This window comes from Bombina bombina, unplaced genomic scaffold (assembly GCF_027579735.1).
Source record: "Bombina bombina isolate aBomBom1 unplaced genomic scaffold, aBomBom1.pri scaffold_753, whole genome shotgun sequence".
NCBI classification, from domain to species: Eukaryota; Metazoa; Chordata; class Amphibia; order Anura; family Bombinatoridae; genus Bombina; species Bombina bombina.
Genome location: NW_026511672.1, coordinates 107,748 through 122,727, shown reverse-complemented (window position 1 = coordinate 122,727; position 14,980 = coordinate 107,748). Strand labels below are relative to the sequence as shown.

Below are 14,980 nucleotides of genomic sequence, written 5' to 3'. Positions count from 1 at the left end.
TACCATTTGTCGGAATTTCTACCCAATTTAATACCAAGATATTTAATATAATCATGTACTTACCTGAAGGGAATACTTTCCTTCTTTTTATTGCCACAAGATTTCAGACTTACTAGAGTTAACACTATATCCCGAGAAATAGCTGACATTTTCCAGGATCTGCATTAGAATAGGCACATTTCTCTGAGAATTTCTGATAAATAGTAACAAGTCATCTGCATAGAGGGCTAGGGTAACCTTCTCTTGACCAATACTAATACCATCACATTTTTTTCCTCAATAATATTGCCAATGGCTCTATTGATATATTGAAAAGGAAGGGGGATAGAGGGCAGCCCTGTCTAGTCCCCTTTTGAAGGCTGATATAATTGGTCAGATTTCCATTTACTAGTATAGCAGTTTTAGGGTTGTTATATATCAGTTGTATAAACCTTAAAAAAAGAACCATTAAACCCAAACTTCTCTAAGGTGGTGAATAAATGGTCCCAGGAAACAGTGTCAAATGCTTTTTCCGCATCTATCGCTACAATAGCGATATCTGAGTTAATCTTTGCTTTCTTTTGAATCTTTTGCCAATAGTACTCAATAACTATTTGTAACTTCCTTAAATTACTTGTAGAATTTCTACCTGCCATAAAGCCAGATTGATCTTCATGTATTAATGTACTCCTAATACGTTTAAGGTGTTGTGCAATTATACTGGTTAATAATTTATAATCCGCGTTTAGCAGTGATATTGGTCTATAAGAGTCAATCTGCTCTGGATCTTTATCTTTCTCTAAAATTAAGTAGACCAAAGAAGATGTAAAGCAGTTAGAATTCATAATTATTTTATTGAAATAGTTATTGAACAAAGATTCCAAAGAAGGAATAATATCATCATTCAGGATTTTGTACATTTCTATTAGTATCTGGTGAGGTCCTGGGGCCTTATTAACCGATGCATTCTTAATAGCCTTACAAATTTCTTCCCTAGTAACAGGTTTTCTAGAGAGATGCATGGGGTTTGGATTTTATCCCAGAAATTGTGTTTGTTATTGAAATCAATTGTGGTAGCAGTAAAAATGTGTCAAAAATAATTATATGCGTGCTTATATCTTGGCTATTTTGGCATTTGTTGCCATCTATTTTCAATACTTCAATTGTGCTTTTTCTTTGTTTAGATTTACCCAAATTGACAAGATATTTACTAGCCTTCCCCCCGTGTCTATAAAATAATGCCCTAGTTCTTAATTCTTCAAGTTTAATTTTTTGATTTAAGAAAATCTCTGATTCTTTTTTACATGACAAATATTTCTCCCAATGTTTTCTGATAGGGTTACTAATATAAGAGTTAAGGCTGTTGCGTAATTGGTTAGCTAGTTGTATGTCTCTAGCTTGTGTCTTCCGTTTTGTGTTTAACTAAATATGCCTTTATTTCTCCTCTGTTTACAGCTTTGAATGTTTCCCATAAGATTTCTGGTTTGTCTATGTATGTCACATTTAAATAAATAAATTCCTTCCATTTCTCTTTCATCCAGTTCTTAAAATGAGAACTGGATGAAAGAAAGCGTGGGTAAAAAAAACCTCCCCAGATTATTCCTGCGGAAGTCTCTTAATTGTAAGTCTAATGTAATAATCGCATGGTCAGACAAATTTGTTTCAATCCCCATGCCCAGAATTTTCTCATTTATCAAGAACATATCAATCCTGGACATTGTTTGAAATGATTTAGATTTGCATTAATACATGCGAGAGTCAGGAATCTGTAATCTCCAAATGTCTTTTAGTCCCATATTGAAGCATAGTTTTCTAAGAATTTTGTTTCTTGTTTGCTATTTTGAGTCAATGATGATTTCTACCTATCCAGGGGAGTACATTACTAGGTTAAAATTGACTACAAGGATTAGGTTTTTTTTGTAATTTGTCCCAAAAAGCTTTATCCACTTTATTAGGCACATACACATTGCAGATAATTAATTCAAATCCTTAAATTTTTATATGCAGCATAATATATCTTTCATCCTCATCTAAGTCTTGGAAAAGAATCTCATATTGTAGCTTTTTATTAATTAAGACTGCTACACCTTTTTCTTTCATGTAAGTGGCAAGAGTCCATGAGCTAGTGACATATGGGATATACATTCCTACCAGGAGGGGGCAAAGTTTCCCAAACTTTAAAATGCCTATAAATACACCTCCCACCTCACTCATACCTCAGTTTTACAAACTTTGCCTTCGTTGGAGGATGGTGAAGCAAATCGTGCTTGATTTCTTCTGTGAAAGGCGCTTCTAAGCATTTTGAAGCTCAATTCCTCTCAAAGTACAATGTTTGTCTGAGGGATGTGAAGGGAGTATTGCCTGATGATGCCATGTTTTCACCTATGGGAAAATCGATTCTAAGGTTTTCTGTAAATTCGGTCGTGGGGGTTCATCTGCCACCTCCCTTTACAGATCGACATTATACTCCTCTACCATTGCCTCTGCTGATATGTTTCAGTTCTGGTTTGGCTGTCTTTTTTTTTAAGACACTCTCAGCTATGTTTGGCACTTTATATTTTAAAGTTTTAATATATATTGCATATATTTATCATGAGTCAGGTCTATGTTTATTTCCCTTTGCAGTCTAACAGTTTCAGCATGGAAAATTATGTTTTGGGAGAAAGTTAATAATTTTTTCTTAGCTGGGGTTCCAGCCAGTTGTAACTTCGGACTTGTTTTTTTCAAATTAGGCTCCCGGTGACACAAAATGCTTCTATTTATTGCGTCTTTCTTGGCATGAATATTTTTGGCGCGGAGGATGCGTTTGTTGTGACGTGAGTCACGTAATTTCTTGCGTCTTTGCTGACGCAAATTTTTTCGGTGCAAAGTCGCGTCTGTTATGACGCGAATCATGTCATTTTCTGTTAACTTTGGCCCCAAAAGTTTTTTTTCTCTGCATTTGCGTCATCTTTGTTAGCGTCATTTTTGGCGCCAAAAAATAAGTCTTTCCTTCTTTTGCTCTCTGCTCTCATTTGTTACAGAGGGCTATGATGTTTGCTTTTGTTTTGCATATAAGTATTTTTTCATAAGCATTTTTTCCCATTCCTGAAACTGCTATTTTGAGGAAATTGGATATTTTGTTTAAATTTTATTTTTTATTTTTTGTTACATTTTGCAAGATGTCTCAAACTTATCCTGCCTCTGATGTTACTGTAAGTTGCCTGAAAACAAATCTACCAAAGCTAAGTGTGTATGTTGTAAATTAGCTGATCTTCCTTCTTCAGCTCAAATATGTGGCACTTGTTATGAGAAATTATTTCATGCTGATAATGTTTCTATAAGTACAAATACATCTACTGTTAAACCTTCACATTCTAATGTACATGATATTCCTGTAGATATAAAAGATGATATTGCTGCAGCCATAGAGAAGGCTATGACTGCTATTCCGCCTTCAAATAAACGTAAAAGGTCTGTCTTCTCATAAATCTGATGACGTTTGTATTGATCAACAGCATACTGAAGTATTTTCTGCTGATGAGGATTTTTCTGGCTCAGAGGTTCCTACTTCAGACACTGAAATTGATAAATCAGCCTTTCTTTTAAAGATTGAATATATTCTTTGTTAAATGAAGTATTGTTTACTTTGGGTATTGAGGAATCTAGTCCTCTTGATAACAAGAATAGCAAACGTTTGAATTCTGTTTTTAAGACTTCTGAGGTTACTCCTGAAGTTTTTCCTATTCCAGATGTTATCTCTAATATGATTACTAAGGAATGGTCTAAGCCTGGTACTTCTTTTAATCCTTCTTCTAGGTTTAAAAAATTGTATTCTTTACCTGTGTCCATTTTAGAGTTTTGGGAGAAAGTCCCTAAGGTTGATGGTGCTATTTCTACTCTTGCCAAACGTACTACTGTTTCTATGGAAGATCGTATTTCTTTTAAGGATCCCTTAGATAGGAAGATTGAATCTTATCTTAGGAAGGCATATTTACATACTGGCTATATTCTTAGACCTGCTATTTGTATAGCTGATGTTGGTGCTGCTTCAATGTTTTGGTTGGATAGTAGCACAGCAGTTATCAGATCCTGATTTGTCTAGCATTGTTCTTTTACTTCAACATGCTAATCATTTCATTTGTGATGCTATATTTAATATTGTTAAGCGTAATATCAAATCTATGTCGTTAGCTATTCTATCTAGAAGAGCTTTATGGCTTAAATCATGGAATGCTGATATGGTCTAAATCTAGATTACTATCTCTATCTTTTGAAGGTAATAATTTATTTGGTTCTCAATTGGATTCTATTATCTCCACTATCGCTGGGGGTAAGGGAGTTTTTCTGCCCCAAGATAAGAAATCTAAGGGTAAATTTAAAGCTCCCAATCGTTTTCGTTCCTTTCATCAGATTAAGGAACAAAAAAACACTCCTTCCCCTAAGGGCTCCGGTTCCAATTGGAGACCATCCACGAATTGGAATAAATCCAAGCCTTATAAGAAACCAAATACAGCCCCTAAGACTGCATGAAGATGCGGCCCTCAAACCAGTTCAACTGTTGGGGGGGCAGATTGAAATTGTTTCAAGACATTTGGGCAGATTCTGTCCAAAATCAGTGGATTCAGGATATTGTTTCTCAGGGGTATCGAATAGGTTTCAGAATAAGACCTCCCATTGAAAGATTCTTTATTTCCCATGTTCCAACAAACCCTGTGAAGGCTCATGCTTTTCTGAAGTCTGCTTCAGATCTAGAGCTTTTAGGGGTGATTGTTCCAGTTCCTCAACAGGAACAGGGTTTGAGTTTTTATTCAAATCTCTTTATTGTTCCAAAGAAGGAAGATTCATTCAGACCAATTCTGGATCTGAAAACTCTAAATTGTTTTGTAAGAGTCCCAACTTTCAAGATGGTGACTATAAGGACTATTCTGCCTTTTGTCCAGCACTGTCATTTCATGTCCACAATAGGCTTACAGGACGCTTATCTTATCATTCCGATTCATCCAGACCACTATCGGTTTCTGAGATTCTCCTTTCTTGACAAGCACTACCAATTTGTCGCTCTTCCATTTGGCCTAGCGACAGCTCCGAGAATCTTTTCAAAGAGAGCAGGGTATTGCAGTGTTTCCTTATTTAGACAATATCTTGGTACTAGCTCAATCTTTTCATTTAGCAGAATCTCACACACAACAACTTTTGTGTGGTTTCTTCAAAAACATGGAGTTTCTTGATTCCTCAGACAGAGGTCACCTTTTTAGGTTTCCAGATAGATTCAGTGTCCATGACTCTTTCTTTGTCAGACAAGAGACAAATTAAGTTTGTGTCTAAACCTTCAGTCTCTATTAGGGCTGCAACTAACTATTATTTTCATAATCGATTAATCGTCCGATTATTTTTTCGATTAATCGACTAATCGGATAAAAAGAGAATCAATAATAGTTTTCTATGTTTTAAATAAAATCCACATAATGAGTGTTACAAATATAAACTTCAGACTAAAACTTTACATTAACACAACGGTTTCTTCAATTTTTAAGCAGCAGAGCACAGTTTTATAATTAAACAAAACAAAACCACAAACTGTTTGAAAAGCGGTAGAACTAGAAAGAGTTAGACTATCACTGTTAATAACATTCTGTTATTCACTCTTTCAGAAACTTTGCATTGAAATACAAAAATCTCAACATGTCCACATGCTTCTGGTTAAAGCTGGTTCTCTGTTTGCAGCTATATTTCCTGCAGCAGAGAAAAGGCTGTTGAGGTGTATAAGTAGGGTTTTGCCAATTTCACCAAAGTGGGATATTTATATTTGTTAGCTCTTCACCAATGCTAAGTGTTTTCTACCTTGGCAAGGGACCTCTCAATAAAGTAACCATTGACTTCATTCTAACATAAAAATATCTTGAATATCTATATGCAATGGTAAATTACCATCTATAAGGTTAGGGGAAATATCTAGTCCGCTCTAAAAATAATGAATATATACTTATAAAGGTTGAATCTGGTACATAGTATCACAATTTATTAAAAATATAAAAAAAAACAATAAAAACAAAAACAAAAGTGCTAAGGACTGTATATCAATAACAGGACAAAGTCTTACACATTTATTTATAGAGTACATATAATCAGCAATAGCAAGCAATACGCTAATAATTGTGCAAACAGATAATAGTGCACGTCAATTTAAATAACTCCCATCAATCTAGGGGCAAGGTGTAAATAACAAGCTTGGCACTATATCATGAAAAGCATAGTTCCAAATCACCAGATTTAATATAAACAATCCAAATGATGACTATTATATCTGGGTTTCACATAAGCCAGGGGTAGTTGTAAACATATACTGTCCTGAAAAAGTGAAAAGTAGACATCTGTAGACGTCCTTTAGGCTAAGGACATAACCATAAAACACAATACCATATGCAGGAGTTCATTGGAGTGAAGCAGCTGGTGTTGTGCACAGACCAACTAATTGCAAACCAACTAATCGATTAATCGATTATGAGATTCGTTGACAACTATTTTCATAATCGATTATTATCGATTATGACGATTAGTTGTTGCAGCTCTAGTCTCTATCATTCCCTTCAGTGGCTATGTGCATGGAAGTTTTAGGTCTCATGACTGCAGCATCGGACGCAATCCCCTTTGCTTGTTTTCATATGAGACCTCTACAGCTTTGCATGTTGCACCAATGGTGCAGGGATTATACTCAGATATCACAGTTGATATACTTAAATCCCAACATTCAACACTCTCTGACTTGGTGGTTAAACCATCACCTTATTGTTCAAGGGGCCTCCTTTGTTCATCCTTCCTGGACTGTGATCACAACAGATACAAGTCTTTCGGGTTGGTGAGCTATCTGGGGGTCTCTGACAGCACAAGGGGTTTGGGAACCTCAGGAGGCGAGGTTAGCAATCAATATTTTAGAACTCTGTGCTATTTTTAGAGCTCTTCAGGCTTGGCCTCTATTGAAGTGAGAACTTTATATTCGATTTCAAACAGACAATGTAACTACAGTGGCATATGTCAATCATCAAGGGGGGAACTCGCTGTCCTTCAGCAATGAAAGAAGTATCTGATACTTTCTTGGGCGGAATCCAACTCTTGTCAAATTTCTGTGATTCATATTCCAGGAGTAGACAATTGGGAAGCAGATTACCCCAGTCGTCAGACTTTACATCTGGGAGAGTGGTCTCTCCATCCAGATGTGTTTTTTCAATTGGTACAGATGTGGGGTCCTCCAGAAATAGATCTGATGGCCTCGGGTCTAAACAAGAAGCTTCCAAGATACCTTTCCAGGTCCAAGGATCCTCAGGCGGAGATGGTGGATACTCTAGCAGTTCCTTGGTTTTACCAACCTGCTTACATTTTTCCGCCTTTGGTTCTTCTTCCAAGGGTGATCTCCAAGATGATAATGGAACGATCTTATGTGTTTCTGATAGCACCAGCTTGGCCTCTCAGATTTTGGTATGCGGACCTTGTCAGGATGTCCAGTTGCCAGTCTTGGCCACTTCCTTTAAGGCCAGACCTTCTGTCTCGGGGGGCCGTTTTTCCATCAGGATCTCAAATCTCTAAATTTTATGGCATGGAAATTGAACGCTTAGTGCTTAGTCATAGAGGTTTCTCTGACTCAGTGATTAGCACTATGATACAGGCTTGTAAGTCTGTTTCAAGGAAAATGTATTATCGAGTTTGGAAAACCTATATTTCATGGTGTTCAACTCATGATTATTCTTGGCATTCTTTTAGAATTCCTATGATTTTACAGTTTCTTCAGGATAGTTTGGATAAGGGTTTGTCTGCAAATACTTTGAAAGGACAAATTTCTGCTCTTTCTGTTTTATTTCATAGACAGATTGCTAAACTTCCTGACATTCACTGTTTTGTTCAGGCTTTGATTCGTATCAAATCTGTTATTAAATCAATTTCTCCTCCTTGGAGTCTCAATTTGGTTTTGAAGACTTTACAGGCTCCTTCTTTTGAGCCTAAGCATTCTCTGGACATTAAATTGCTTTCTTGGAAAGTATTATTTCTTTTGGCTATCTCTTCTGCTAGAAGAGTTTCTGAATTGTCTGCTCTCTCTTGTGAGTCTCCGTATCTGATTTTCCATCAAGATAAAGCTGTTTTGCGGACTAAATTTTTTGCCTAAAGTTGTGAATTCTAACAACATCAATAGGGAAATTGTTGTTCCTTATTTGTGTCCTAATCCTAAGAATACTCTTGAAAGGTCTTTGCATTCTTTGGATGTGGTAAAAGCTTTGAAATATTATGTTGAGGCTACTAGATTTCAGAAAGACTTCTAGTCTATTTGTTATTTTTTCTTGCTGCAGGAAAGGTCAGAAAGCTTCTATTTCTCTGGCTTCTTGGTTGAGATTTTTGATTCACAAAGCTTATTTGGAGGCGGGGCAGTCTCGGCCTCAGAGAATTACAGCACATTCTACTAGATCAGTTGCCACTTCTTGGGCTCTTAAGAATGAAGCTTCAGTTGATCAAATTTCCAAAGCAGCCACTTGGTCTTCTTTGCATACATTTACAAAATTTTACCATTTTGATGTGTTTGCTTCTTCGGAAGCCTTTGGTAGAAAGGTTCTTCAGGCAGTTGTCTCAGTTTGATTTTTTTTTAATTTTAAGAAAACTTATTTAATTTTTGGATTTAATTTCTCATCTGAGAAATTAAATCCAATTGTATTTATAGGCATTTTGAGGTTTGGGAAACTTTGCCCCTCCTGGTAGGAATGTATATCCCATACGTCACTAGCTCAAGGACTCACTATGAAAGAAATTAATTTATAAGGTAAGTTCTTACATAAATTATGTTTTTTTCTATTTTTGCATGGGGTAGCTATTACATCTCCAACCCATCCAGTCTTAAGTTTATCTATCTCTTGTATCTTTAAATGAGTTTCCTGCAGCAGTGCAATGTCTAAATTGTATTTTTTTTTATTGTTTTTAAATGTCTTTCCGTTTAGAGGGGCAGGTGATTCCTCCAACGTTCCATTAGGCTATCCTAACCTGTTCTTCCATATTGTATTAAAATCATAATATATACAGGAGGGGAGAGATGGCGAGAGAGAGAAAAATAAAAAATTAAAACGGAGAACAATCAATTTGCAGATACCATAATATCCCATAGAAAGAGAAAAAAAAGGGTACCAATACATAATAAACCAGTACTTAATGAATCTTAAAAACATTTATGTTCTACTTGTGGTATCAGACGGTCAACTCTGGGTGATATTTCAACATATATGCCTTAGCTTCTTCTACATTGTTCAGCACGGTTGTTGTGTCTGCTGTAAAAATCTTTATCTTTGCTGGGTACATCAAAATAGCTTGCATGCCTGCCTTTATTAAACTTGTGCATATCGGAGCCATAATTCTCCTTCATTGAGAAGTTTCAGTGGAGTAGTCTTGAAAGATCATAATTTTATTAGAGCTTATCATTAATGGCCTTTTTTTGTCTATAGTTTCTAAATATATTTGCTTTCTCCTGAAAGTTGAAATATTTAGCAATAATTGGTCTGCCTTTGAAAGTATTCTCTGTGGTCTCCCTTACAGGGCCTAGCCTATGTGCCCTTTCTACAAGTATCTTTACCTGGGGATCTGACATTCCTAATAACTGAGGGATTTGAAAAGAGGTAAATGTAATCAAATCCTGATATTCAGGTGTTTCCAGTACACCTATAAATCTAAGATTATTTATTCGCGATCGGTCTTCAAGCTCATCAATTTTAATTTGTGCTTGTCTAAGTTGGGTTCCCTGTGCGTCTAATAGTTGTTCGTGTTTATAGATGGTATCTTTTAAATCGAGGATTCTGTTTTCCACTTTATTCAATCTGGTATTAAATTGCTTGACTTTTACTGAAAGTACAGCGCAATCTTGTCTAAGCTGGTCAAACTGCGGCAACATCAGGTAGGCCATTTGTTTCACTATGCCTTGAGAGTCAATATTGTTAATACTTGTATTGGAAACATCTAAAAGCCCTTCAGAGCTATTATCCAGGGAGCTCTTAGCTCTATCTTTAGATTTCCCTGGCATTATGGTGGGTCTATTTTTAGTGGCAATTTTTTCCATAAGTGTAAAAAAAGAACAATGGCAACGTGATCATAAAAAGAAAAAAAACAATAAAGTGTGAAAAAGTGTAATTTGTTACGCTGATAATAAATATGTTTGAAAATCTTATAAGGTTGCAAGTGTTGAGTGTATAGATACCTTATAGATACCTCTTTTGTATTTTTTCCCCTTGAAGATACAATATTCAGTGAGACATTATTTTGTGAAATTAAGAAAAGTGAAAAGAAGTGCTCATTAAAATATTAGACCCATTTGTTTCATTAATAATACAAAATCTTCACCGTAGATAATACAGAATCTAAGGATCAAAATGTATCTTATCTATAATCTATCAATCAGTAGTAGGCTGTATATCAGTAGATAAATGCAACAGATTTACCCATATCGAACAGAATTTAGTATATAATCATTATAAATTCACTTCTTCATGAATATTCATGATTTTACTCTAAAGAATTTTATGCTATACAAATGTGTCATATAATTATGTGTTATTTCCAACTTGGATTATATACAGAGATCTCAGCTCTAGACAAGCAGATAATACTCTTCTGGAGTTAGAAGACAAATATGAAAACAAGAGGCAACAACTGTTTTGCCTGAGGCAGTTTACTTAGCTATGTCAACCCAGATTATAAGGTTAGAGTTGGGGTCAAGTTTTGATTTTCCAATCTAGGGAAATCCTCAGAGAAGCATACAAGGATAACTGTATACCCATCAATTAGAAACAGAGCGAGCCCCCATAAGCTACCTTCCCATCAAGGGAAACCACATTCATTTGAAACATAAAAGTCCAGTAGTGGTAAGAAATGCTCAGTGTCGTTTCATCAGCTGGATTAAGGAGGAAGGAACTTTTGGATATAACATCTTCCTAAGAATCTTTTGTCTTTGTATATAGTTTAGAGTTGTAGCACAATAGAAGATGCTAGTTTTGGATTGAGAAATACACCTGCACTTCCCGGGATAACCTTGTGTGTATATGCTGACCAAAGCCTTTAATAAAGCCACAGGTGAACTTATAAGTAATTATTCTTCCCAATGATCCTGCCCCTCGGGCCTCTGGCTGTTATGTTCCCCTTCCTGGCCTCTAATGTAAAAATTGCTTTATATTAATCCAGTTTTGCAGATTATGTTCAGTAGATATATTCAGTGTAGTTGAAACATCTGACTTCTGTTACCATAGAGGCAGCACTTGCGGTTAATCTTTTAACTGGGCACCATATAGCTTGACACTGTCTGAATAAAGCCTCTCAGTCTAATATCTTCACCCGGTACTCTTACCCTACAGGCTTCTAGCCAATATAAGTATTCCTTTTATACCCCATCACTGGCCTCTAGTGGGAAGCCACAGACTGAGGCATCCAGGTTATGTGTCTTAACAGATATCTAGCCGAGACAAGCTGACCGTTTGCTGGGGTACCACGGATACACCGTAGCAGGATCTCAGGACCGCAGGCCTTATACTTGCCCTCGCTCCCTGTCCTCTGTGTTTCACAGCTTTAGTGGTTGCTCAAGTCTAGCCGGTTTTCTTTGTAGCCTCTGTTTGGGCCCTGACAACAAGCCTTGGGATCATCTTTAGGGATCCGGATGTAGCTGTTAAACCATGGCTTGTCACACTTCCCCTGCAAGCGATAGTATTCCAGGCGGTGTGGAACGCCAAGGAATTGCTGCGCCAGCGGTATGAAGTTCTGTGCTCTTCTCTCCCAGAGCACCCTCGTTGCACGTATCCTCCGTGCAGCTCCGCCTCTTCCGGTCCGAAAAGCAGGTTACTCTAAATTTTGTCCTGTCTCTTACAAGTTTTATATCATTGTTTTATTTTAGTGAATTGTACCCATGGACAGTGCTGCGGAATATGCTGGCGCTTCATAAATAAAGTATAATATTAATAAGTGGATGGAGTTTTATTTTCATTATCAGAATTAACATGTGTGTGAATATGTCTGTGGATCCTGATAACATGCATCCAATGATTTGAGTTGATCCTCTGTTGACAAGAGTTACTCTAATTCATTGTAGAATTGCTGGTGTAGTACCTCTTAATAAAGTGAGGGGAAGATTGGTATCTACTGGCCTGATGAAACCTATTTAAATACAAGAACGGTGGCTTACATAAAGTCTAACAACGTACAGGGTCAAAGACCACAAGAAGACCTTTGCTGACTGGTTTAGTTGATTTCTTTACCGGTATAACTACAATGATAGACCAGGGCTGACCAATAGATAAAGCTTATATTGAATGTTAGAAAAGCATATGACACTGTCTCATACATAAAACAGACTGATAAACTAGATTGTCTTAGACTAGACTCAAAAATAATTGTTAGTAGAATGTTGTCTTAAAGACACTTGGAAGTCAACATTTTTAAGCTTTCACAATTCTGAGCATGCCGTTTTAAAGAACGTTTTATTTGTACTTCTGTTATACAGTTAATCTCTTTATCTTTGTATCCTTTGTTGAAACGTTGCTGCTTTCTATGAGAGCATATTGAGGTAGGTCCAGGGGAGTGCATGTGACTTGCACATTATTTTGTAACTTTTTTTTGCAAAAATGTTTATAATATTGTTATACAAATGGTTCCTGAGATGCTCTCATAGAAAGGAGCTTTCTACAAAGGATATCAAGAGAGAGAGGTACATTTGGTAATAGAAGTTAATTGGAGAGTTTTTTTGAGTGTTTTTTATTAATGGAATCATTCAGTTGGAGGAGGGTTACTAGTTGTTTACCTTTCGTTATTTCGGTGTGTTTAACTTATTAATCAGTGATGTTGGTAAAGGGCTTATACATCCCTTTTGCTTATGATGCAAACATCAGAGTTAATATTCCAGGATGTGTTTATCAAATGAGTAGTAATAAATTTAGTGCAAACTATGAAATTCAGAAGCAAAAACTCAAGGGTTAATTATAGAGTAAGAAGAATAGAAAGAGGGCGCCACAATAGCGTGATATCGTCTGGAATGCAGGTATAGATAAAAGTAGATATTATGCTTACCAGATGGTGTGGCACTGTACTGTGACCAGTGCAAGAGAGCAGGCTAGCACTTAACAGTGGCTAGTACACTGTAGGAGTCAGGCTCCAAAGGCACTTGCTCTGGTTGCAACTTGGTGTTTATCTCCTGATGTCTGGACTTCAGGTGCTGCAAAGGAGTGATCTTATGTGTGTTGTTCAGTGGGTATATATGAACCACAACACAGACAACTTCAAATATTATTTGAAGTTGGTTTAACAGCTACATCTGGATCCCTAAAGATGATCCCAAGGCTTGTTGTCAGGGCCCAAACAGAGGCTACAAAGAAAACCGGCTAGACTTGAGCACAGTACAGTGCCACACCATCTGGTAAGCATAATATCTACTTTTATCTATACCTGCATTCCAGACGATATCACGCTATTGTGGCGCCCTCTTTCTATTCTTCTTCAACAGTTGTTCCATACTCTCTGGGATCAAGAGGAGCAGCCTGATTTATCATCATCTCTTTCAAGAGGACATCTGTACTCCTTATTTACCACCAATATATGGACATTAAACAGGACTAATACGGTAGACCTGATCTACTATATTCAAAGTACAATATCTAGTTTTAAATTGTTTTTTGTTTTCCTTTACAATATCAGCGCTCTTTTATATCCCTCTATTGGGATATTTTTACCTAATTATAGAGTAAATTGCACTTTAATCACTACAACAAAAGAGGAGCAGGACTTGGGAATTACTTCAGAAGCCGTCTGATTAACACTGCAGTATTACAACAGGCAGTCTGGTTGTAAAGGAAGTTATAACCAGCAGAATAAGTACAGTTCTGGAAGGATGTAAATAAACTGGAAACTGTTCAATAGAGGCAACTAAATGGTATATGAACTAAAAAGTATAATTGTTGTTTAAATGCTTAATGATCTTACTATGTAAAACCTAGAATAGAGAGATGTGATATGATCAAAGCTTTCACTTCTTTTAAATCCCCTATATATGTTTTCTGTTTTTCACCTAATTTTAATGCAATTCATTGTCTTTTTTTATCTTTTGTGTTTTTGTTTATCTTGCTTATTGTGTTTATATGTTTGGTGTGAATTATTGTTCACGTTAGGGATTTCGCCAGCCACGTAGAACTGAGCCAACCCGACGAGCACATTTTCGGGACAAGACACTGGCATCCATTTTAAAAGAGAATCAACCTCCATTAAGGGAGAAGAAGACCCCTTGGGTACCTCCCAACCCAACATCACCTCCAGCATCTCCCAAAAGGTTAATACCAGCAAAACAATAAACCTCTTGTGCTACAGAATTGTATACTAAGGCTACATCTTTATGAAATGTCATTCATTTTGTAGGGCTAACTTGGGTATACAAAAGAAAAGGCTAAATGTATCCCCATTAAGAAAATCGGAAAATGCTGAGGAAGCCAAATTCAAAGAACCTGAGAAGGAATTACCAATGGCAGCTGGCAGTGAAGCTGTAAGGTGAGTCTTCTAATAAGTCCTTTAGGATGTACTGAAATACTTATGTCTGCACAGATGATGCAGCATGTTAAGTGTCAGTGACAGTTATTCATAATCTGCAAAATCGAAGATATTTTTTGCATTCATGGGTTCTGCCATTGTTGATTTTTACTGATCCCAAAACCATTGTTTCTTCATGCCCGACTGTCTTGTTTCTTTTTACAGGTTAGCATGGCTGGACTCAGTAACTGCAAAAAGAATGCAAGAGTTAGACAAGCTGTACAGGGAGGAAATTTCACATCTGCGAACTCTTAGGTAGGCTTTAATACTTGTTTAATGTTTAAGTCTCTGGCTTTCTCTATATTGTTTTTATTTTTTGGTCACTCGGCAGTTGCATATGAGTTACTCCTTGTCATAGGGCAAAAAAAGATTATCTTTCCAATAGTAGATTATTCTAGTTTTTCCCTTATTAAGCCCAGGAAGGGGCTTTTAGAAGGAGTCC

The 14,980-nt window shown here is 36.5% G+C and overlaps 1 protein-coding gene across 1 annotated transcript in view; it reads left to right on the top strand.

Annotated features, from left to right (window-relative positions):
• The window catches only part of LOC128643899 (protein moonraker-like), a 77,959-nt gene that overhangs the window by 47,706 nt on the left and 15,273 nt on the right, over positions 1 to 14,980 (top strand). The window contains exons 4-6 of the mRNA XM_053696672.1: positions 14,127 to 14,284; positions 14,371 to 14,499; positions 14,704 to 14,793. Of these exons, the coding sequence (XP_053552647.1) occupies positions 14,127 to 14,284; positions 14,371 to 14,499; positions 14,704 to 14,793 (377 nt within the window). The remainder of the gene's footprint in view (positions 1 to 14,126; positions 14,285 to 14,370; positions 14,500 to 14,703; positions 14,794 to 14,980) is intronic.